Source organism: Nycticebus coucang, chromosome 21 (genome assembly GCF_027406575.1).
Source record: "Nycticebus coucang isolate mNycCou1 chromosome 21, mNycCou1.pri, whole genome shotgun sequence".
NCBI classification, from domain to species: Eukaryota; Metazoa; Chordata; class Mammalia; order Primates; family Lorisidae; genus Nycticebus; species Nycticebus coucang.
In genome coordinates this window covers 41514591-41539835 of record NC_069800.1, presented here as the reverse complement: position 1 = coordinate 41539835, position 25245 = coordinate 41514591, and the positions used below count along the sequence as shown (strand labels likewise).

Below are 25245 nucleotides of genomic sequence, written 5' to 3'. Positions count from 1 at the left end.
TCTTTTTTTTTTTTAGAGACAGAGTCTTGCTTTGTCGCCCTCGGTAGAGTACTGTGGCGTCACACCTCACAGCAACCTCCAGCTCCTGGGTTTAGCCGATTCTCTTGCCTCAGCCTCCTGAGAAGCTGGGACTGCAGGCGCCCACCACAATGCCCAGCTATTTTTTTGTTGCAGCTTGGCCAGGGCCGGGTTTGAACCTGCCACCCTTGGTATATGGGGCCAATGCCCTATTCACTGAGCCACAGGCGCCACCTGACATAAAGATCTTTTAAAAACATATGTGTGGGCCGGACCTGGTGTCTCATGAGGCCAATAGTGGTGGATTGTCTTGAGCTCACCAGTTCCAGACCAGCCTGAGCAAGAGCAAGACCCCCATCTCTAAGAAAATGCCCTGGCACTGTGGCAGGAGCCTGTAGTCCTAGCTATTTGGGAGGCTGAGGCAAGAGACTTGCTTGAGTCCAAGAGTTCAAGGTTGCTGTGAGCTATGATGCCACAGCACTCTACCAAGGGTGACAAAGTGAGATTCTGTCTCAAAAAAACCAAACCAAAACTAGAACAAAAATAAATAAATAAAAGTATATACCTGACCACATCACTTTCTGGTTTATGCAAAGTTCTCCAATGGAACATGGATCGCACTATGAATAAAGTCCAAATTTCCAACCCTGGCCATTAGGTTCCTATCTGATTGATCTTCATACACAACTTCTACTTTTCTCACTTGAGCCATACTTGTTTCTGATACTCACACACCTTGTTGTTTCCTAACTCAGAGTCTGTTATCTCTGCTTGAAGCTCTGATTAATTTCTCATCCTTTAGAGGTCAGCTCAAATGTCACCTCTTTAAAGACCCTTCTCTGCTCTCCTCGTCCAATGTTAACTACCATCCTTTCACTGATGATCATTCTCTTTTTTCTTTTTTTGAGACAGAGTCTTACTTTGTTGCCCCTGATAGAGTGCAGTGGCATCATAGCTTACAGCAACCTCAAACTCTTGGGCACAAGCGATTCTCTTGCCTCAGACTCCAGACTAGCTGGGACTACAGGCGTCTGCTACAACACGCGGCTATTTTTAGAGACAGGCATCTCACTTGCTCAGGAAGGTCTTGAACTCCTGAGCTCAAGTAATCCACCTGCCGCGGCCTCCCAGAGTTGCTACGATTACAGGCGTGAGCCACCACATCTTGCCCTAACAGTCATTCTCAATCAGGCACTGTTTCTTTTTTTTTTCACGGATCTGAAATTCCGTTGTACATTTATTTATTTATCATAGCTAATATTTAAGCACTTACCATAAGCACTTTTCACACATTAACTAATGAAGTAGTGTGCTGCTTGACGCTTATCAATGGACTCTCCAAATCCTACACCCCGGATTTGTAGTGTTTACTGATTTCTGTGGTGTAAACACTTTCATCGGGAGGGATTTCAAGGTACCAACCTGAGGTAGCCGAACACCATTTGGGAAGAGGACAGGAGCAAATCATTGTATAGTATTTATCACACGGATAACTTCAAGAGCACAGATTTTGTAAAAGTAGTAAGATAAGAAGTATGACTATTTCCTTGATTTTAAAATAATTTAATTGTAAGTTAATATCATTTAATTTGCGTGATCGCTTCAGCCCCACATATATAACTTAATTTTCCATAATGGTTGTGTTCAAAAGCGGCGGGCACAATTTTCAATCATTCCTGTTGTCTCTAGTCAGTCTACTGTCAGTACGTTTTCAGATGAAGGACCCGAGGCAGAGGGCAACTTGTTGAAGGTCGGAGAGCTAGTGAGCCTAAGAGTTGTAGCCTCAGAACCCAATATAGTCTGGCAGATAGTTGGCATTCAATAAGCAATTGTAAACAAAAGCATACATAGCACTCTTTAAAAACAAAAATTAGAATAAATTAACATCTTTTACACACGCGCACACGCACGCACGAGTGGAATTAACATTCCTTTCAAACCCGCTCCCAGCCCCAAGCAGACCGCCGCCTTCCTCCGGCTCTCAGCGGGGCGCCTCTCCACGCCCGGCTCGCCGCAAGGCTTCCTGGGAGCGGTAGTCCCCACGCCCGGCCGCTCCACTGCCCGAGCGGCGCGCGCCCGCCCGCGGGACTACCGAGGGTGCCGCGCAGGTCGCGAGGCTCTTCCGCCTCGTCCTTCCTTCCCGCCTGCGCGCCCGCCTCGGCTATCATGGCGGCTCCCTTGGCCCTGGTGCTGGTGGTGGCGGTGACAGTGCGGGCGGCCTTGTTCCGCTCCAGTCTGGCCGAGTTCATTTCTGAGCGGGTGGAGGTGGTGTCCCCACTGAGCTCTTGGAAGAGAGGTGAGACCACCGGCTTGAGTACGCGGTCAGACCCCGCCCGCGCTGTCCCGGCCTCTGTGAATGGGAGGCAGGGGAAGTGAGCACAAGCGCGCGGCTCTCTCAGAACTGGGCAGCTCGCGGGGTCCTGGGAGAGGGCGGGAGGGCGGGACGGGAGGGCGGGGCTGTTGAGGGGAAGGGACTTGGGATAAGAGTCCGGATGTTTGGGCCCTGGGGGCCGGACCACCTGGGGGGGGTGGGAATCTGGGGGCGGGGGGCGTGTCCCATTTAGTTCAGCGGAGGGGTGTGGTCCTTGGAAGGGTTGAGATAAGAGGAGTGGGTGCTGTGTGAAGTGGGGTTTGCAGAGGGGATTGGGATTTGGCGTGGGATCGTGACCCGTGGAGTAGGAAAGGGTGTGTGAGAGGGCCAGAAAGAGGGGACCAATCTTCTTTAAGCGAGGAGTGTCTCCTAGTGTGCTCAGATGCTCTTTTCAGTCTGTGACTTGCCATGCAGTTTTCCCGACTGTTCCTTATTGTTTCTGTAAGTTCTTCATCAAACATTGTTTTATACTCTAGTGCCTACAGCGAGACACACTTGGGCTGAAGAAGCCACAGGTTACTGAGAGAATCAAACAAAGAGTTACGATAATTTATAAAAAGTGTACTTTCTCTGGCCACCGTGTTTCTTCTTGATGTTCTGACCTTGACGAAACTGTCCTCTCCTTTTCCAGTTTCCTGAAAATGTGGGATTTGAGCTGACCCTTGAAGGACCTAGAGATTGGAAAGGGAGGTTAGAGAAAAGGGGAGTTCCAGGCAGCAGAAGGTAAATGGCATCAAGAAATGTTCAAGGATGTGAAAGGTGCAAAGTAGGGGAGTAATGGGATGGAGGTTAGTTTGGAGCCAGAGTTTGATGATTTTTTTTCTAAAAGTTTTTAACCAAGTACAGTATACATGCAGTGTACATAAAGTAAGTGTAGAGCTCAGTAAATTTTTATTTTTTTTAAGTTATTATTAATAGTTTGAGACAGTCTCACTCTGTCAGCCGGGGTAGAGTGCTGTCATCATAGCTCAGAGCAACCTCAAACTCTTGGGCTCAAGCCATCCTCTTGCCTCAGCCTCCTGAGTAGCTGAGACTGCAGGTGCCCCCTACCATGCTAGGCTAGTTTTTTTTTCTATTTTTAGTGGAGAAAGGCTGGGCTCCAATTCCTGAGCTCAAGCGATCTTCCCTCCTTGGCCTCCCAGAATGCTGGCATTATAAGTGTTAGCCACTGTGCCTGGCCTCAGTGAATTATACACTCCTAAGGCCAGTACCAAGATCTAGAAACAATATTACTACCTCTCTAGAAGTCCCTTTTGTGTCTTTTTTTTTTTTTTTTTTGTAGAGACAGAGTCTCACTTTATGGCCCTCGGTAGAGTGCCATGGCATCACACACTTACAGCAACCTCCAACTCCTGGGCTTAAGCCATTCTCTTGCTTCAGCCTCCCGAGTAGCTGGGACTACAGGTGCCCGCCACAACGCCCGGCTATTTTTTGGTTGCAGTTCAGCGGGGGCCGGGTTTGAACCCGCCACCCTCGGTATATGGGGCCGGCGCCTTACCGACTGAGCCACAGGCGCCGCCCCCCTTTTATGTCTTTTAAATGCTAGAGTTTTGTTTTGTTTTTTCTAGGAGGACTTGGTGGGAGTGGCCAGGATGAGGGTCCAACACCCCCAATGCTAGAGTTTTGATGTTATCCTATAAACATTTTGGAATGGGGAATGACATAAATAAATGCCCTTTATGAATAAGTAGTGTTACGATTTCTAAAAATACTATATATCAAAGACTGTAGCAAGACTTTTATATACATACCTTTTCTCATTTAGTCTCACAGTAATTCTGTGTGATAGATGGCGTCCTCACCTTTTATAGCACAGGAACAGGTTTAGAGAGTTAAATAGTTTTTCCAGGGTCTCCAGTTGGTGAATGGTAATATAGTAGTAATTCACGTGTGAGATGGCAAGAATTTGGATTTGATATGTTCACATATGGTTATTTGTTGGACTGAATTGAAGCCACTTGGTCCCTGCTTTCTTTTGGATATCAGAAGACCCTAGGGATTAGGCCCTCCTACTTGTTTATATCTGTTTTTTCCACTGTGCTATGAACTCCTTGAAGGACTCTGTTTTATTCATTCCTGAATTCTTTTTTGCCTAGCATAGAATCGATATGTAGTTGCTGTTAAATAAATATGGAAGCAAAGAAAGCATAAGATCTGGTTACTTAGTGGATGGACAGAATGATCTACATAAGACAACGTTGTGTCTTGCATAAGAGCACAGGGTCTGGAATCTCTTTCTCTGGCTCTGCCACTTACTAGCTGTGTGACCTTTAAGGTCAGTTTTCTTTTCTTTTTTTCTTTTGAGAAAGAGTCTTAATCTGTCACCCTGGGTAGAGTGCCATGGTGCCATCATGGGTGGAGTGCCATAGTGTCATCATAGCTCACAGCAACCTCAAACACCTGGGCTCAAGAGATTCTCTTGCCTCAGCCTCTGAATAGCTGGAACTACAGGCACAATCCACCTTGTTTTATTATCTGTAAGATAGGAAGTTATACTGTGTGTCCTGCAGCAGCCTAATGAAAGCCAAAAAAGCTAATTCTTAGGTTTTAAGTTTAGTTAGTAGGAAGAACAGTGGTGACGTGGGCTGAAATAACTGACTCAGGGTAGAAGGGTGTTTCATGTGTGTATAAGGTAATAGTATGATATTCAAAGTTTTAGTTCTAAACCTTGAGGCCAATGCCAGGGCTAGAGAGAGATTTGTGAATTGCCTATCATATAGATCTGATTAAGTAAGGATGATTATTTGTCCCATTTTTGAAAGGAGAGTACAATCTCTGTAAGCATCACTAATCTTCAAAGTGTACCTTAAATGGGAAATTTTTTTAAAGCAACTGATTGAAGACAGATGCGATGGCACACACCTATAGTCCTAGCTATTTGGGAGGCTGAGGTTGGAGGATTGCTTGAACATAGAATTTTGAAAGACCCTCATTCCTTGCCCGCAAAATCAGTTGACTGCATTAAACCCCAAAGGGAGGCATTTAAAAATACTAGAGCAGGAGTCCTGGTTTCACATGAATTTTGTTGTTGTTGTTTTGTTATTTTTGAGACAGTCTTGTTCTGCTACCTGGGCTATAACCTCAGACTCCTGGGCTCAAGCAATACTCCTATAGTGGGACTATAGGTGCCCACTGGCGCTATAGGCATGTGCCACCATACCTAACTTATTTTTTGTAGAGATGAAGTCCCACTCTTGCTCAGGCTGGTCTTAAACTCCTGGCCTCAGTCAAACAATCCTCCTGCCTTTGCCTCCTATAGTGCTGGGATTACAGCTGTGAGCTACCATGCCTGGCCTTCACATTTTGAGTTTTTTGAGTGACCAGTTCTTTGGGTGAAGGGCCCGGGATCCAAATGGATTTTGTTTTTTTGAGACAGAGTCTCACTTGGTAGAGTGCCATGGCATCACAGCTCACAGCAACCTCAAACTCTTGGGCTCAAGTGATACTCTTGCCTCAGCCTCCCAAGTATTTGGGACTACAAGTGCCTGCAACAATGCCCGACTATTTTTTTTTTTAAGAGATGAGGTCTTGTTCTGGCTCAGGCTGATCTTGAACCTGTAAGCTCCGACAATCCACCTGCCTCGGCCTCCCAAGTGCTGGGATTAGAGGTGTGAGCCACTCACCCAGCCCAAATAGATTTTGATTGGCTGTAGTATGGTACTTATTTTATTTTATTTTTTTTGTGGTTTTTTGGCCGGGGCTGGGTCTGAACCCACCACCTCCGGCATGTGGGACTGGCGCCCTACTCCTTGAGCCACAGGCGCCACCCCGGTACTTATTTTATTTTAATTAATTATTTATTTTTTGGAGACAGAGTCTTAACTCTGTTGCCCCAGGCTAGAATGCTATGGCATCAACCTAGCTCACAGCAACCTCACACTTCTGGTTCAGGCCATCCTCCTGCCTCAACCTCTTGAGTAGCTGGGACTATAGGTGCCCACTGCAATGCCCAGGTAGTTTTTCTTTTCTTCTTTTTTTAAAAAGGTTCTTAGCAGCTTTACTTATTTTATTTATTTATTGCAGTTTTTGGCTGGGGCTGGGTTTGAACCCACCACCTCCAGCATATGGGGCTGGTGCCCTACTCCTTTGAGCCACAGGTACCACCCCAGATAGTTTTTCTATTTTTAGCAGAGATGGGGGTCTCAGTCTTGTGCAGGCTGGTCTCAAACTCCTGAGCTCAGGAAATCTACCTGCCTTAGTCTCTCAGAGTGCTAGGATTATAGGTGTGAGCCATCCCCCCAGCCTCAATTTTTTTTTTTTTTTTTTTTTAGAAACAGGGTCTTGCTATATTGCCCAAGCTGGTCTTGAACTCCTGGCCTCAAGTGATCCTCCTACCTCAGCCTCCCAAAGTTCTAGGATTACAGGTGTGAGCCACCACCCCAAGCCTGAAATAATTTTAGCCCTACAGAATATTTGCAAAGATAATACAAAGAGATCTATATATCATTCACCTCGTTTCCCTCAATGTTAACATCCTATGTAATCATGGTACAGTGACCAAAATTAAGATAATAATATTGATAAAATACCATAGATGTTACTCAGATTTTATTATCTTATTTACTCGTTTTTTTTCTGTTCTAGGATCTTATTCAAGATTCCATATTGCGTTTAGTTGTTATGTCTCCTTAGTATTCTATCCGTAGCAGTTCCTTAGTTTTTCATTGTCTTTTATGGCCTTGACACTTCCTTTTTTTTTTTTGAGACAGAGTCTCAAGCTGTTGTCCTGGGTAAAGTGTTGTGGTGTCATCATAGCTCACAGTAACTTCCAACTCCTGGGCTCAAGTGATCCTGTTGCCCCCATTTTTCTATTTTTAGTAGAGAAAGGGTCTCACTTTTTTCTCAGGCTGGTCTCGAACATGAGTGCAAGCAATCCACCCGCCTCGGCCTCCCAGAGTTCTAGGATTATAGGCGTGAGCCACCTTGCCCGGCTGCCTTGACACTTCTAAAGAGTACTGGTCAGGTATTTAGTAGAATGTCCCTAAAATTTGAGTTTGTCTTCTCATGGTTTGACTGAGATAATGGATATGGTAATATGACCAGGTCATGTGACCCTTTCAGTGATTAGACCAGGGGGTACTGATTAAAATGTTTTGGCCACGCTTGGTGGTTTATGGTTACAATCCCAGCACTTTGGGAATCTTAGGCAGGAGGATCACTTGAGGCTAAGAATTCAAGATCAGCCTAGCAACATAGTGAGACTCTATCGCTTTTTTTTTTAGAGACAGAGTCTCATTTTGTCGCCCTTGGTAGAGTGCTGTAGTATCACAGCTCACAGCAACCTCCAGCAACCTCCAAGTCCTGGGCTTAGGCGATTCTCTTGCCTCAGTCTCCTGAGTAGCTGGCACTACAAGCACCCGCCACAATGCCTGGCTTTTTTGTTGTTGTTGTTGTTGTTGCAGTTTGGCTGGGGCCGGGCTTGAACCTGCCACCTTTGGTATATGGGGCCAGTGCCCTACCCACTGAGCCATAGGTGCCGCCCATAAGACTCCATCTCTACAAAAAGTAAAAAAAATTAGGCAGGACTGGTGACATGTGCCTATAGTACTAGCTACTCAAGAGGCTGAGGTGGGAGGATTGCTTGAGTTCAAGAAGTTCAAGGCTGTGGTGAGCTATGATCATACCACTGCATCCCAGTTGGACAATGGAGTAAGACTCTGTCTCAAAAAAAAAAAAAAGGTAATGTTAGCCTTAATCTCTTGGTTGAGGTAGTGTCTGTCCACTGTGAAGTTATTATTTTCCCCTTGTAAATAATAAACATTTTATCAGACATTCTTTGGGGCTATCCTGTTTCTCTTTAAATTTTTGGTCACTTATTTTTGGATATATAGGTTAATTTTTTTTTTTTTTTTTTGAGACAGAGCCTCACTCTGTTGCCCAGGCTACAGTGCCTTGGTGTCATAGCTCACAACAACCTCAAACTCTTGGGTTCAAGGGATTCTCTTGCTTCAGCCTCCCAAGTAGCTGAGACTACTGATTTCTGCCACAACACCCGGCTAGTTTTTTCTACTTTTAGTAAAGATGGGGTCTCACTCTTGCTCAGGTTAGACTCAAACTCTTGATCTCAAGCAATCCACAGGCCTGGGTCACACAAGGATTACAGGCCTGATCCACTGTGCCTGGCCTTACAGGTTAATCTTGCCTGCAGTGATCGTTACTATGGTGTTCTAATGGTGTTTTTTTTTTCTATTTCCCTCATACCTTCTTCATTTAATAATTGAAATTCTTCTGTAAGAAAGAGTTGTCCAGCTCGGCACCTGTAGCACAGCAGCTAGGGCGCCAGACACATACACAGAAGGGCAGTTTCAAACCCAGCCTGGGCCTGCCAAACAACAATGACAACTACAACCAAAAAATAACCAGGCATTGTGGAAGGCGGCTGTAGTCCCACTACTTGGGAGGCTGAGGCAAGAGAATCACTTAAGCCCAAGAGTTTGAGGTTGCTGTGAGCTGTGATGCCACAGTACTCTACCGAGGGCAACAGCTTGAGGCTCTCAAAAAAAAAATTGTCCTTTCAATCATTTACATCAGTATAGATTTATGGATATTTTAGTCTCTGGATTATATTCTATACTATATTCATTTTCTGTTTTTTTCTTTTTTTGAGACAGAGTCTCACTCTATCACCCTAGTAGAGTGCTGTGGTGTCATAGCTTGCAGCAACCTCAAACTCCTGGGCTCAAGCCATTCTCTTGCCATTCTCTTGCCTCTCTTCCCCTAAATATGCATTTCTTCCTGAGTAGCTAGGACTATAGGTGCCCCCTACAATGCCCAGATAGTTTTTCAATTTTTAGTAGAGATGGGGTCTTGCTCTTGATCAGGTTGGTCTCAAACTCCCGAGCTCAAGCAATCCACCCACCTCAGTGTCCCAGAGTGCTAGGGTCACGCCCGGCCTACATTCATTTTCTTGCTCAGATTATTCCAGTTTTGGTCATTGTTACCCCTTCTAGGTTGACCCCTTTGTTTTTTTGTCATACCTCTGTCCTACTTTTTATTATTATTTCCTAGAACCTCAGTTATGTTATTTAGAAACCAAAATCTGGTTGCTGGTTCACTGATGGTGGTTCACTGCTTCTTTGGCCCTCTCAGCTAGAGGGTAGGGATATAAGGATATTACTGCTTCTTTTTTTTTATTTTTTTTTGAGACAGAGTCTCACTATACTGCCCTCCTTAGAGTGCTGTGGCATCACACCTCACAGCATCCTCAAACTCTTGGGCTTAAGCGATTCTCTTGCCTTAGCTTCCCAAGTAGCTGGGATTACAGGCACCCGCCACAACATCTGGCTATTTTTTGTTGCAGTTGTCATTGTCGTTTAGCTGGCCCGGGCCATGTTCAAACCCACCACCCTCGGTGTATGTGCCTGGCACCATAACCACTGTGCTATGGGTGCCGAGCCATGTCCTTCTTGATGTAGGAAATTAATAGATAATGTTTGTCTTATGCTGGATAATATGCTTTTATTATCACTGGCTGGAAGAGAATAACAAAGTAACTAAATGAGAATTCTGGATTTAGGGGATAGTTGGCAGTTAAGAGTGGAGAGGTTTTATTCAAACAAAACAAAACAAAGAAAACAAGAAAATCTCCCAAATAACCCAACTTATGTTTTAGAATAGTTGGCCATAATTAATTAGCTATTAGATCATCTATTCTGAAATAGTAGTTGTTGGATAAGACTCTCATGTAAGAAATGTAACTGAGTCGCTCTGGTGTACTTTCATGGGTTCTACTGTGGAGGGTACTCCAGGAAAAAGAATGCCTTAACTTACGGGTTCTTTGGTTTTCTTTTTTTTGAGTTTTTGTTTTGTTCCCCTAAATATGCATTTCTAACTGACTCTATTTATTTTATTTTATTTTTAATTTTTTTTTTTTTTTTTTTTAGAGATGGGGTCTTACTCTGTTACCCAATTGGAGTACAATGGCATGATCATAGCTCACTGAAGCCTGGAATCCTGGGCTCAAAGGATCTTCCTGACTTAGCTTCTCAAGTAGCTGGAGCTATAGGCCTGTGCCACTATGCCTGGCTAATTTGTTTATTTTTTAGAGCTGGAGTCTCACTGCGATGCCCAGGCTGGTCTCAAATTCCTGGCCTCAAGTGATTCTTCCACCTTAGCATCCTGAGTAGCTGGAATTTACAGGATGAGCTACCTTGGCTGGTTCCAAACTGACTTTAAAATGTTTTCAGTGTAATATTATTGGACTCTTGTTATGTATTTCGAATCTAGCAGGCCTGATTATTTTTTTCTACATAGAGTAAATTCACTATTAGATTCTAAAGAGAATTTGGGTTCTCTTATAGCTCAGATGTTCCCAAATGTACTGCAGACCAAGTCAAAGTTGTTTTTTTTTCTTCTCCCTTTCTTTCTTTCTTTTTTTTTTTTTGAGACGGGGTCTCACTTTGTTGCCCCAGCCTAGAGTACTGAGGTATCACAGCTCACAGCAACCTTAGTCTCTTGGGCTCAAGCCATCCTGTTGCCTCAGTCTCTCAAGTAGCTGTGACTACAGGCGCCCGTCACGACACCCCACTAGTTTTTCTAATATCACCCTAATAGGGTGGCTGCATTTCCCTCACTATGGCAACATTTCTCACCATCTTCTAATTTGTTATATTACTCAGTTTTGGAATGGACAGGTTATACATAAGTGAAACAATTTTTAGAGTGGGTGGACATTATAAGGAAATAGAGGGAAGCTTATAGTTTAACATACAACATTCTCATAATGAATGCTACCCCACAATGGAAAAGATGCTCTGAATGGAAGAGAGTTCCCCATCATTGGAAATAATTCAAATCAAGACTTAAAGCCACTTGCTGGTGATGAGGTAAAAGGGGTTTGATAAACTCTAAGGCTTTTCTTGGACCTGAGGGTATCTAGCACTTTAGTTTATAGGTGCCTGCTTATGCCTCCGAAGTCTGAGTAAATTTGGGTGTCTTATTTTTCAGTGGTTGAAGGCCTTTCACTCTTGGATTTAGGAGTATCTCCATATGCTGGAGCAGTATTTCATGAAGTAAGTGTTCTTTTCTTTTCTGGGTACTACAGGTAGTTTACAGTCATAGATACCAAACCTAACCTCTGTTTTGTACAAACATTTAAGAAGATCTATTTTTGAAAGTTATATTTAGAAACAAACCTTTTTTAGATGTCCTCTGCATAAGAGATTTTACAATTGCGGTGGAAATGATCCAGATTAAGATTGTAATTTGGGCCAGGCGTGGTGGCTCATGCCTGTAATCCTAGCACTCTGGGAAGCCAAGGGGGGTGGATTGTTTGAGCTCACAAGTTCAAGACTAGCCTGAGCAAAAGTGAGACACCCCCCACCCCGTGTTTACTAAAAATAGAAAAACTGGGACAAGAGGATCACTTGAGCCCAAGAGTTGGAGGTTGCTGTGGGCTACGACACCCTGGTATTCTACCCAGGGCGACAGCTTAAGACTCTGTCTCAAAAAAAAAAAAAAAAAAAAAAAATCCCCATACCTTGGAGGGTTATACAAAGTCCTACAGACCTCCCTCACCACATCAACCACATATTTTCTAGTCCTTATTTTTATTGGGCATATCATCTTATTTTATTTATTATAGGTGACTTTTTTATTGTTTGGGATTCATTGAGGGTACAAAGAATTATGTTATACTGATTGCATTTGTTACACTGTTTCCCCGAAAATAAGACAGTGTCTTATTTTAAGGTGTGCTCCCAAAGATGCGTTAAGTCTTATTTTCAGGGGACGTCTTATCTTTCCTGTAAGTAGGTCTTATTTTCGGAGGATGTCTTATTTTCGGGAAAACAGGGTAGATACAGTCCCTCTTATAATTGTGTTCTGCCCTGTTTATTTATTTATAAATAAATAAGCTAGAGTGCTGTGGCTTCACCTAGCTCACCGCAACTTCAAACTCCTGGGTTCAAGTGGTATTCTAGCCTCAGCCTCTCAAGTAGATGGGATTATAGGTACCCCAACACCCAGCTAATTTTTTCTATTTTTAGTAGAGATAGGGTCTTGCTCTTGGCTCAGGCTGATCTCAAATCTTGAACTCAAGCAATCCATACACATTGGCCTCTCAAGAGTGCTGGGATTTTAGGCATGAACCACCTTGCCCAGCTAACCGTATTATTTTAAAGTAGAAGTCTTCTAATTTGATAATTTATCCCCTAATATTTATGGTTATCTCCCTCATATATAAATTTGAATATACTTTGAGAATAGTTGGTTTTTTTGCTCTTCTGTCTAGTGTTTCAAAAGCTATTCAAAAACTATTGCATATGTATTTTATTATCTCTGTACCAAGTATTAATACCTTATTGAATCACAATAATAAGAACTGCTGGTAGAAACAAGAACGATTTAAGAGACTTTTAATAAGCACACGACTCAATTATTGGGAAGAAGGTATATGTGGACATGCCAAAGCGCAGCCCACTAGTCCCGAGAGCTCAGTGTGCTGTATGCCTTGTGTGGTATGTTTTCTAGACCGAGTAAGAAGCCCTTGAGAAATTTTTGACATACTTTCATTGTGCCACAGCACCATATTTTCTTTTCTTCTTTTTTTTTTTTTGCAGAGACAGAATTTCACTTTACTGCCCTCGGTAGAGTGCCATGGCGTCATACAACTCACAGCAACCTCCAACTCTTGGGCTTAGGTGATTCTCTTGCCTCAGCCTCTTGAGTAGCTGGGACCACAGGTGCCCGCCACAACGCCCGGCTATTTTTTGGTTGCAGTTTGGCCGGGGCCTGGTTTGAACCCGCTACCGTTGGTATATGGGGCCTGTGCCCTACTCACTGAGCCACAGGTACCGCCCAGCACCATATTTTCTGTCTTTGCTTGTACTATTGATCCTGAGGGACCCTTCTGCCTGGGCCTCCCAGAGTGCTTGTGAGGATTTTCAAAATATGAGGATCTGCATATTTGGTTGCTGATGGAAATAATCCTGTATCTGGATAGTGAAATTGATTATGTAAAATAGAGAAGATACTTGCATGAGTAGTGTCCTTGGGGAGGCAGAAAGGAATGCAATCCCATCCTGTTTGCAGGAGGATTTGGCTTTAGATTGGAAGAAAGGGAACTCATCCATTATTAATATGAGAGAGGTAGAGAATATAGGTATAGATAAAAGAAGTTGTTGACTGGATAATGGCAAAATAAGGTGGTTCTCATTTAGTGTCTTTTCTCAGTGATATAAGAAATGAGGCTGTTTGCTGAAAGGGAGAAGTGGGGAGGCAAGCTTTGAAGAGAGGGGAAGATGCAAAATAAACCTCTCAGAAAGAATACGCTGAGTGAATAGTGGAAGAGCTTTGTCTAGCTACTTAACCATCATTTAAAATTTTGTTTCTCTGAGTTACCTTCAGAGTTACAATGAAGGAACCTAGAACACATTCTTACTCCTCATCAAGGGGGTATGTGTGTAAATGGGAATGAAGGCATGGGGTAGTAATTTCTAGCCACCAGAGCATGTTAATTCTACCTGCATGAGATAACCCCTTTGGACGTTAATATTTAAGAACTGTGAATGAGGGCGGCGCCTATGGCTCAGTGAGTAGAATGCTGGCCCCATATACTGAGGGTGGCGGGTTCATACCTGGCCCCAGCCAAACTGCAACAAAATAATGGCTGGGTGTTGTGGCGGGCGCCTGTAGTCCCAGCTACTTGGGAGGCTGAGACAAGAGAATCGTCTAAGCCCAAGAATTTGCTGTGAGCTCTGTAACGCCACAGCATTCAACCAAGGGCGATAAAGAGAGACTCTTGTCTCTACCAAAAAAAAAAAAAAAAAGAACTGTGAATGGAAGGGCAAGAACAATTGCTTATCCCAGATACAGTGGGACAGCTTCAAACTCAGAGTCCCTTGTTCCCCATTACTGAATATGGGTAATTGTTCTTATAAGCCTGGTGCTCATAAATCAAGAGCTACCTATATTTTAATATTTTAATATAGTTTCTCTAAATAATAAAAGATGAATAAATAAAATGAAGTCATGCCAAATGAAAAAACACCTTTTTCTTTTTGGAGACAGAGTTTCACTATGTCGCCCTCGGTAGAGTGCCGTGGCGTCATAGCTCACAGCAACCTCAAATTCTTGTACTTAAGTGATTCTCTTGCCTCAGCCTCCAAAGTAGCTGGAACTACAACCACCTGCCACAATGCCTGGCTAGTTTTTTGTTGCAGTTGTCATTGTTGTTTAGCAGGCCCAGGCCAGGTTCGAACCCACCTGCCTCGGTGTATGTGGCCAGCACCCTAACCACTGAGCACAGGTGCTAAACCGAAAGTTTTTTTTTTTTTTTTTAGAGACAGTTTCACTTTATCACTCTCAGTAGAATGCTGTGGCATCACAGCTTACAGAACCTCCAGCTCTTGGGCTTAGGCGATTCTCTTGCCTCAGCCTCCTGAATAGCTGGTACTACAGGTGCCCGCCAGAATACCCAGCTATTTTTTTGTGGCAGTTTGGTCGGGGCCGGGTTCGAACCCACCACCCTTGGTATATGTGCCGGTGCCCTACTCACTGAGCCACAGGTGCCGCCCCGAAGAGAAAGTTTATTATGGCTTTGCATTATTGTTTCTTTCTTAATCTTCAGCAGATTTTATTATCTAGTTCTTAGGGAAAGGTTAGAATATGTGAAAGTGGAGAAGAAAAATCTGCACAGGAGAGAAGAAAGGAATTTAGCAACCACAGATTAGATTTTGACTGCCTTCAACAGACTTTTGTGTTTTCTGTGTTTACCCAAGTCTAACAATAAATTGTGAGTTTATCCACTCATACCCTGTCAAAGCTGGGAATGGTCATTCAAAGGGATATAGTCTAAAGACAAATTATATGAGCATATGCTTCTCTATAATAATATGGTACATAATTTAATTAAGCTATTAATAATTACCATGTATATGTTCATTATGGAAACCAAGCCATTTGCTGATAGGCTTTTTTAGAACTATTTGTTACAATATTTCTGAGACCTGTTTAGAGCCATTCTAAACTATCAGAAGCATCAAAATACCTTGAAAGGAGGCTATTAGTAATATAAATATCCTGTTACTACTTCTTACTTACAAGGACACATGAAGAAAAGAATTTATTAGTAGATAGTTGTAATCCTTTTACATATTTTTTTTTTTTTTTTTGAGACATGGTCTCGCTTTGTTGCCCTGGGTAGAGTGCCGTGGCATCACAGCTCTCACAGCAACCTCACACTCTTTAGCTTAAGCGATTCTCTTGCCTCAGCCTTCCGAGTAGCTGGGACTACAGCTATGTGCCACAATGCCCTGCTATTTTTAGAGGCTAGGTCTCACTCTGGCTCAGGCTGGTCTCGAACCCATGAGCTTAGGCAATCCACCCACCTTGGCCTCCCAAGTGCTAGGATTACAGGCATGAGCCACTGTCCCTGGTCCCTTTTACATATTTGAAAGGCAAAGTTGAAGCCTCTGGAGAGGTAAAAAATTAATATCAGGTAACTGACATATTGAGGGTTGCTATACATTAGGCACTGTGCTAAGTCCTTTATACACTTTGCCTAATCTTTACAAGACCCTGGTGCAGTGGTTCCTATTCCCATTTTATAGCTGAGAAACTATGGTTTAGAAGGGAAAACAACTTGTCCCAAGCTGCACAGATGGAACCTGGTTTTATTTTATTTTATTTTATTTTATTTTATTTTTTGAGAGAGAGTCTTACTCTATCACCCTCAGTAGAGTGCTGTGGCATCATAGCTCACAACAACCTCAAATTCCTGGGCTCAATCTATCCTCTTGGCTCAGCCTTTGAAATAACTGAGGTGCCGCAGCCTCCTGAGTAGCTGAGACTATAGGCAAAAAATGCCCAGTTAGTTTTTTCTATTTTTAGTAGAGAGGGGCGTCTCACTCTTGCTCCACATGGTCTCTGAACTCCGGAGCTCAACTGATCCATCTGCCACATTGTACATGTGGTTGGGGGTTGGGAAGAGGTTCTCTGAGTCACCAGCATGGGCTCACTGAAACCTGAAGAAAATAGCCTAATCCAGAGTCTCTATCATTTTTTAGATACAATATCCATTATTTAATCAGAAATTACCAAGCATAGTAAGTCAGGGGAAAAAAAGCAATAAATAGATTCACAGGTGATTTATATATTGGAGTTATTAAACTTGGACTTTAAAATAACTATGGTCAATGATTAATATCTTGCCTAGGCATGTGACTATAATTCCAGCTACTTGGGAGGCTGAGGCAGGAGGACCACTTGAGGCCAGGAATTTGAGACCAGCCCAGACAACATAATGAGACCCGCCTATGTTTTTAAAAAAGTGATTAATATGTTCAAAAAATGTTCACTTCACTAGCCTGAAAAAAAATTCAAAGAGTAGATGAAAAGATAGAAAATTTTGCCAGAGAATTAGAATATATAAAAATGAATTAAATGGAAATTCTAGAACTGTAAAACATAATAAATTCAGAATGCAGGCTGGGTGTGGTGGCTGATGCCCGTAATCCTAGCACTCTGGGAGGCTGAGGCAGAAGTTTAAGACAGTGCTGCACACGAGTGAGACACTGTCTCTATTAAAAATAGAAAAAATTAGCCAGGCAGGTGTTATGGTAGGCGCCTGTTGTCCCAGCTACTCAGGAGGTTGAGGCAAAAGAATAGCTTGAACCAAAGAGTTTGAGGTTGCTGTGAAACTAGGCTGATTTATGGCACGCTAGCCTGGGAAACAGAGAATCTGTCTGAAAAAAAATTAAGAATGCAGATGAATTGAGCAGATTTCACAAAGCTAGACAGAAGCTAGACTGTAGAAAATACCTAGACCAGTGGTTCTCAACCTTCCTAATGCCGCGGCCCTTTAATACGAGGACCCACAGGTTGAGAACTGCTGACCTAGACTGAAGCTTGGTGAGAAAAGGATACAAAACACAGAAAAAACCATAAGAGATCTGTAAGACATGTTAGGAGGATCTGATGTATATACCAGTGGAATTTCAGAATGGGAGAAAAAACAACTATTATTTTGAAGAGATTAGTGTTTGAAATTTTTCCCAAAGTTTGCTAAAGATATTAATTTAAGAAGCTCTATAAACTCAAGCAAGATAAATTCAAAGAAAAATGTAGGTGATTTTGAACATAAATTCAAAATAAAATTGCTCAAAATGAAAAAAGGTTAAAAACAGCTAGAGGAGGGTAATTATCTTTAAAGAGCAGGACGATGGAAACTAATTTCTAAACCAAAATGATGGAATCTAACAGTTGAAAGGCATCTTCATGGTGCTGAAAGAAAACATTTGCTAACATAGAATTCTATACTAAGGGAAAATATCTTTCAGAAATGAAGGCATAACCACAGAGAAGATCTACAGAAAAGAATACAGAAGAGAGAGAGAAAGAAAAAACAGAAATGAAGACAAAGCCAGGTGTGGTAGCTCATGCCTGTATCCTAGCTGCTCCAGAGGCTGAGGCATGAGGATCAACTTGAGCCCAGGAGTTCAAGACCAGTCCAGGCAACATAGTGAGTCCTCATTTCAGAAAAACTGAGCTCAAGCCATCCTCCTGTCTCAGCCTTCCAAGTAGATGGGACCACCGTTGCGCCCCACAACACTTGGATAATTTTTTCTATTTTTTTTTGTTTGTTTGTTTGAGACAGAGTCTCACTTGGTCACCTCAGTAAAGTACTGTGGCTGTGAAGCTCACAGCAACCTCTAACTCTTGGGCTCAAGGGTTTGTGCCTCAGGGTCCCAAGTAGTTGGGAATACAGGCGCCCACCACAGCTATTTTTAGAGACAAGGTCTCACTTTTGCTCAGGCTGATCTGAAACTCCAAGCTCAGGGGATCCTCCTGCTTTGGCCTCCCAGAGTGCTATGTAGTAGTCTCAATTAAAGAAGAAATGACAATGGAAATTAGAATATATTTTCACTTGAGTTATATATATATATATATGTATATATATATGTATATATCAAAACTTGTGTGATGCTGCTAAAGTCATTCTCAGAAAAATTTATTGCCTTAAATATAAAAAAATTAGAGCATGAACTTTATGTGAATAAACTTGAAAATTTATATGAAATAGATGGATTCCTAGAAAAATACAACTTATGTAAACTGACAAATGAAAATCAGCAAATCTGAATAATGTTTTATCCATGAAAGAAATTGAATCTATAATTTAAAATCTTCTTTCAAAGAAAACCTAGGCAGGGCTGGGAAAACCTAAACCTGGCTGGGTGTGGTGGCTCTTGTCTGTAATCCTAGCACTCTGGGAAGCTGAGATGAGAGGACTGCTGGAGCTTGAGAGTTCAAGACTAGGCTGAGCAAGAGCAAGACCCCCATCTCTACTAAAAATAAAAAAAATTAGGCAAGTGAGATCCTGTCTGTATCGAAATACAAAAATTAGCTGGGTGTTGTGGCAGGCACCTGTAGGCAAGATTGCTTGAGCCCAAGAGTTTGAGGTTGCTGTGAGCTATGGATGACACCACCACTGCACCCTAGCCAGGGGTGACAGAGTGAGACTCTGTCTCAAACAGAACAAAACAAAACAACACCAGGGGGGAAGGGGGACAGTGACTCACACTTGTAATCCCAGCACTCTGGGAGGCTGAGGCAAGTAGATTGCTTGAGTTCAAGAGTTCGAGACCAGCCTGAGCAAAAGCAAGACCCTGTCTCTAAAAATGGCTGAGCGTTGTGGTGGGCCCCCATAGTCCCAGCTACTCCAGAGGCTGACGCAAGAGGCTCCCTTAAGCCCAAGAGTTTGAGGTTGCTGTGAGCTATGATGCCATAGCATTCTACCAAGGGCGACAAAATAAGACTATCTCAAAAAATTAAAAAACAAAACAAAAGAAAGAAAACCAGGCCAAGATGGCTTCACAGCAAGTGAATTTTCTCAAATCTTTGAGGAGGAAATAAAACTACCAGAGAGTAGAAGAAGTGAAAATATTTCCTAGTTCATTTTATGAGTTCAGCAATCTTGGTCCACTATGGAGTTCCTTTTGGCTACATCATACATGTTGGAACTAAAATTTACAACATACCTTTAGTGCGTTAACAGTTCTTCAACAGATATATAACGTGTCAGAATTTGTTTATTCCTTTTACTCAATTTAACAGATAATCATAGTGACACAAAATAATCCAGTGATTATTCTCCCTCATATACACACTGGCCAACTAGCATAGAACAAGTTTTCTAGGAAAGAAAAATATTTTTGCTGACAGAATAGTTTTTCCTCTGCCCCTTATCTGGAAACTTAGTAAGATTTAACTTAATTTTTTATGTGTTTGTTTTTCTCCTACAGACTCCATTAGTAATATACCTCTTTCATTTCCTAATTGATTATGCTGAATTGGTATTTATGGTAAGTAAGTTTCACATAAAGTCAATATATATATTTTTTATTTTTAAATTTTAGTTTGTTGTTGTCTTCTTTTTTTTTTTCCCCCCCTGAGATAGGGTCTGGCCTCGTTGCCCAAGATGGCTTTAAACTCCTAGGTTCAAGCAGTCCTTCTACCTCAGCCTCCCAAGTAGCTGAGACTACAGATGCATACCACCACGCTGACTTTTTGTCTTGTTTTTTTTTTTTTTCAGGGGCCAGGTTTGAACCTGCCACCTCTGGTATATGGGACCGATGCCCTACTCCTTGAGCTATAGGCACCTCCCCTTTTTGTCTTTGTTTTTAAGAAAAAAATTGTCTTAGGAACTCAGGAGTTTTTCAGAAAATAAAAGCAGAAACCTGTATCTTTAATTTGAATTCTTGAAACTGTGGCAGTATTGCGGGACTGTGAGGAATAGCCTCTGATGTCTGACCAGTTTCAATTTCTTACTCTTAGAATTTGGTTTCCGACTATATAGTCTTGAATTTTTTAGTGTCAGGATTCGGTGATTGGCTTTAATTGTGGTGCTAGTGTAGAGGGGCATCCTGAATTTCTTGAGTGTTCTGCCAAGAGATTCTGTGAGTCATTATGGAAGATGATGTAGAAATGATGAGACCCTCAGGGGACAAGAATCTTCAAAATAGAGAAGACAGGCCTATGTTTTGAGAGCATGGAAGTTTCGAACACTTGCATAGGGTTGAAAATTTGGGACAAGAAATACCTGGGAAGTCCACTGAGGTCTTCCTCAGTAGTGATAGTGGCTGCTTTTTATTAAGGGCTTGCTCTGTGCTAGGCACTTGGCATTCATCATGACTGCAAAGCATTGAATATTATTCCCATTTTACAGGAAACTTAAGTAACTTGCAATTCTGGAGCAAATGTGGGATACCAGACTGCAGTGAGCCTAGATGTGGTTCTAATCCTCAGGGTTTTCCAGTCTGACCCCTCTGAATGGACCCTATCTTTGGGAGCTTAACTGAGGGTTGAACTTCTGCCCGACTGTCAGAGTTTAGGTAGTCTACTACCTTCTCAGAACTCCAAGCCCTGGCAGCACTGCATTACTCTTATACTAAATGGGTTCTATTTCCTATTGATTTCTTTTCTCTTGACAGATAACTGATGCACTCACTGCTATTGCCCTATATTTTGCAATCCAGGACTTCAATAAAGTTGTGGTAAGTAGTTAGTGGTTGGGACAAAGCTGGTGGGATTTGGTAACCTGCTGGTCTTTGTTATTACAAAGAATCAAAGGTCTCAAGGATTCAACCACTTTATTTTATTTTATTTATTTTTTTATTTTATTTCTTGAGACAGTCTCACTCTGTCCATGCTTATAGAGTGCTGTGGCGTCATCATAGCTCACAGCAACCTTAAACTCTTTTTTTTTCTTTTTAGATAAAGTCCTTATAATTGTATCCCGTCCCCAAGAGGTGTGCCATATACTGAAACCCCCATGCCCCACCCTCCTGCTCTCTCCCCACTTCTCATTCCCTTACCCCTCATCTTGTATTAGCTCATCTGCTGCCTTCATATTACAATAGAGTACATTGGATTCTTTCCTCTCCATTCTTGTGATGCTTTATTAAGAAGGATGTGTTCCACCTCCATCCAGGTTAATACAAAAGATGTAAAGGCTCCATCTTTTTTAGTGGCTGAATAGTATTCCATGGTATACATATACTACAGCTTGTTAATCCATTTCCGGGTTGGTGGCCATTTAGGCTGTTTCCACATTTTGGCGATTGTAAATTGAGCTGCGATAAACAGTCTAGTGCAGATGTCCTTATGATAAAAGGATTTCTTTTCTTCTGGGTAGATGGCTAGTAATGGGATTGTAGGATCAAATGGGACATCTAATTTGAGGATTCTCCATACTTCCTTCCAAAAAAGTTGTATTAGTTTGCAGTCCCACTAGCAGTGTAAAAGTGTTTCTTTCTCTCCACATCCAGGCCAGCATCTGCAGCTTTGAGACTTTGTGATGTGGGCCATTCTCCCTGGGGTTAGGTGATATCTCAGGGTAGCTTTGCATTTCTCTGAGCATTTTTTCATGTTTGTTTAACCATTTGTCTGTCTTGTTTAGAGAAGGTTCTATTCATCTCTCTTGCCCAGCTACCTCAAAGTCTTAGGCTGAGCAATCTTCGTGCCTCAGCCTCCTGAATAGCTGGGACTACAGGCACCTACCACTATCCTCAGGTAGTGGTTTTTTTTTTTTTTCAAGTAGAGAGAGGTTCTTACTCTTGCTCAGGCTGGTCTCTCCAACTCCTGACCTTAAGCAATCCACCTGCCCCTTCCTCCCAGAGTGCTAAGATTACAGGCATGAGCCACTGTCCTCCCGCTCCCTCCATCCAACTGCTTTAAAATGCTAAGAAGTGGGGGTGAAACTTTTGGTCTCTTCAGCCAGCCCTGGAATGACCAGACTCAAACTTACAAGACAGTTTTACTAATAGATATAGAAAGGTCAGTGTACTCAGTGTAGCTTATTAATAACTGTTAATATCCACAGACCTGTGCAGGTTCAGACTTTCTGGAGTAGGAGTTAAACAACAGTTACATTGATGAGGAACCTTAAAAATCTTTCATCCCTTTCACCACTTTTTCTTTTCACACAAAAATGAATAAAGCTTTTATTTATTTATTTTTCTTTATTGTTGGGGATTCATTGGAATAAAGCTTTTAATTCACAAGGTCAGGCCTATGTGTGCCATATGCCTGATGTAAACTTTAGTCTTAATCCATATGTAAAAGCCAAATAGAGTTGCATAGTGGGATGATTCTCCTTTTCCTGGGTTCTGAGGAAATTAACAGATTAACCATGTGTACTTATCCATGTAGTTATATAAAAAATATTGGGTTAAGTCTTCCTTGATTGGCTGGGAGCCACTGAGAGGATTTAGGCTGGGGTGAGACAAGGCTTCATCTCCCTGGCATTGTCTGTTTGTAGTTCATTTTCCCCTTTGTTACCAAGTAATAGAACTAGAAATAGCAGTCTGCCTTTTTGCATCACTGGTCCTAAGTAACAAATAAAGCTGGTGAATTTTAGAATTTTAGATCTCAGATTTGTTTTTTGTTTTTTGTTTGTTTTTTTTTTTTTGAGACAGAGCTTCAAGCTATTGCCCTGGGTAGAGTGCGTGGCATCACAGCTCACAGCAACCTCCAACTCCTGGGCTCAAGCTATTCTCCTGCTTCTGCCTCCAAGTAGCTGGGACTACAGGTGCCTGCCACAATGCCTAGCTATTTTTTTGGTTGCAGCTGTCATTGTTGTTTGGCGGGCCAGGACTGGATTCGAACCCGCCAGCTCAGATGTATGTGGCTGGCGCCTTAGCCACTTGAGCCACAGGCGCCGAGCCTAGATCTCAGATTTTTTAAGATGTCTACACTGAAGGTCCTTAACTTGGGTTCATTCATAGGCTTAATGGGTCTATAAAACCCATAAAATGGTATGAAAGTTGAATGTGTATGTGCATATATCTTTTTTTTCCTGAGATATCGTAGCTGTTGTACGGACTCAAAGAGTCTTTGACTTCTACCCTGCAGGTTTAAGTATTACATTTTAGAGACTTAGTATCGCTAAGATCAAGGTGTGTATGTATTACGTGTTAAACTAATGGAGCATAACTTGAAAATTTTAGGGGCTGAAGGGAAATAACAGGATTCCCTTGAGGGCTACAGATGAAATAACTGGACATCAGATTCATAAGCTCTGGAGTTCAGAGATAAATTAGCAGTGACTATTTTCTTCTCTGAGATAAATAGAGATATATGTAGTCTTTGTTCGAAGTTACATATGCTAAAATAATTAGAGATGAAGTGTCATGGTATCTGTAGTTTGCTTTCTTTCTTTCTTTTTTTTTTTTTTTGAGGCAGAGTCTCAAGCTGTCGCCCTGGGTAGAGTCACAGCTCACAGCAACCTCCAACTCTTAGGCTTAAGCGATTCTCTTGCCTCAGTCTCCCAAGTAACTGGGCCTATAGGCACCCACCACAATGCCCAACTATTTTTTGGTTATAGTTGTCATTGTTGTTTGGTGGGTCTGGGCTGGATTCGAACCTGCCAGCTCTGGTGTATGTGGCTGGTGCCCTAGCTGTTTGAGTACAGGCGCCAAGACTTTTTTTTTATTGTTGGGGAATCATTGAGGGTACAACCTGGTACAAGCCAGGTTGTACTGCTTGTGTTTGCAGGGTGAAGTCCCTTTATTAATAATGTTCTGTCCCTAAGAGGTGTCCCTCCCTCCTTCCCTCTTTCCCCTTCCCCTCACCATGTACTAAAATCAATTGTCAGCTTGGCGCCTGTAGCTCAAGCGGCTAAGATGCCAGCCACATACACTGGAGCAGGTGCGTTCAAATCCAGCCTGGGCCTGCTAAACAACAATGACAATTACAACCAAAAAAATAGCCAGGCGTTGTGGCAGGCACCTGTAATCCCAGGTACTTGGGAGGCTGAGGCAAGAGACTCGCTCAAGCCCAAGAGTTAGAGGTTGCTGTGAGCTGTGACACCATGACACTCTACCCAGGGCGACAACTTGAGACTCTGTCTCAAAAAAAAAAAAAAAAATAAATAAATAAAATCAATTGTCCTCATATCAGAATTGAGTACATTGGATTCTTGCTTCTCCATTCTTTTTTTTTTTTCGGTTTTTGGCCAGGGCTGGGTTTGAACCCGCCACCTCTGGCATATGGGACCGGTGCCCTACTCCTTGAGCCACAGGCGCTGCCCGCTTCTCCATTCTTGTGATGCTTTACTAAGAAGAATGTATTTCAACTCCATCCAAATTAATACAAAGACGTAAAGTCATCATCATTTTTAGAGGCTGTATAGTATTCCTTGGTACATATACTCATAGCTTGTTAATCCATTCCTGGATTGGTGGGCATTTAGTTTGTTTCCACAATTTGGCAATTGTAAAGTGAGCTGCAATGTAGTTTGCTTTCAAATGGTTTGGAAAAAAATTTGTGGGCATGTCTATGTGTAGGGATAAGCAAATGTGGCAAAATGTTAATAATTGGTGGATCTAGGTATTGAATTATTCTTTCAACTTTTCTGTAGTTTCAAAAATTTTTTTTTTTTTAGAGACAGAGTCTCACTTTATTACCCGCAATAGAGTGCCCTGGCATTATAGCTCAATCTCCAACTCCTGGCTTAGGTGATTCTCCTGCCTCAGCCTCCCGAGTAGCTGGGACTACAGGCGCCTGCCACAATGCCCAGCTATTTTTCGTTGCAGTTTGGCTGGGGTGATGTTCGAACGTGCCACCATTGGTATATGGGGCCGGTGCCCTACCCACTGAGCCACAGGCACCTCCCAAGTGGTTTCAAATTTTTAAACACTGGGGAAAAAAATAAATCTGTGTATACATCCACACATATACATGAGATAGATATGTGATATGTATGATATAGATAATTAAATCTAGGGTGGATTGGTACCTTTCATTTAAAAACACAGTCATCCCGCTCTTTTCAACCAAAATGTAAAACTGGAAAAAAATGAAAAACAAAATGTAAAACTGAATGGTATTTTAATGAAAGTTGAGTAGAGATGCTA

The 25245-nt window shown here is 42.3% G+C and overlaps 1 protein-coding gene across 3 annotated transcripts in view; it reads left to right on the top strand.

The window, feature by feature from the left end:
• Positions 1-1606: 1606 nt before the first annotated feature.
• The window catches only part of PIGU (phosphatidylinositol glycan anchor biosynthesis class U), a 100766-nt gene continuing 77127 nt past the window's right edge, over positions 1607-25245 (top strand). For 2 of the 3 annotated variants that reach the window (XM_053574389.1, XM_053574388.1), the window contains exons 1-4: positions 1607-2314; positions 11336-11400; positions 19633-19692; positions 20821-20883. In XM_053574389.1, coding sequence (XP_053430364.1) covers positions 2185-2314; positions 11336-11400; positions 19633-19692; positions 20821-20883 — 318 coding nt within the window. In that variant the 5' untranslated portion in view covers positions 1607-2184. Of the gene's footprint in view, positions 2315-11335; positions 11401-17667; positions 17850-19632; positions 19693-20820; positions 20884-25245 lie in introns of those variants that run through there. The other variant, XM_053574390.1, reaches the window with a different exon arrangement.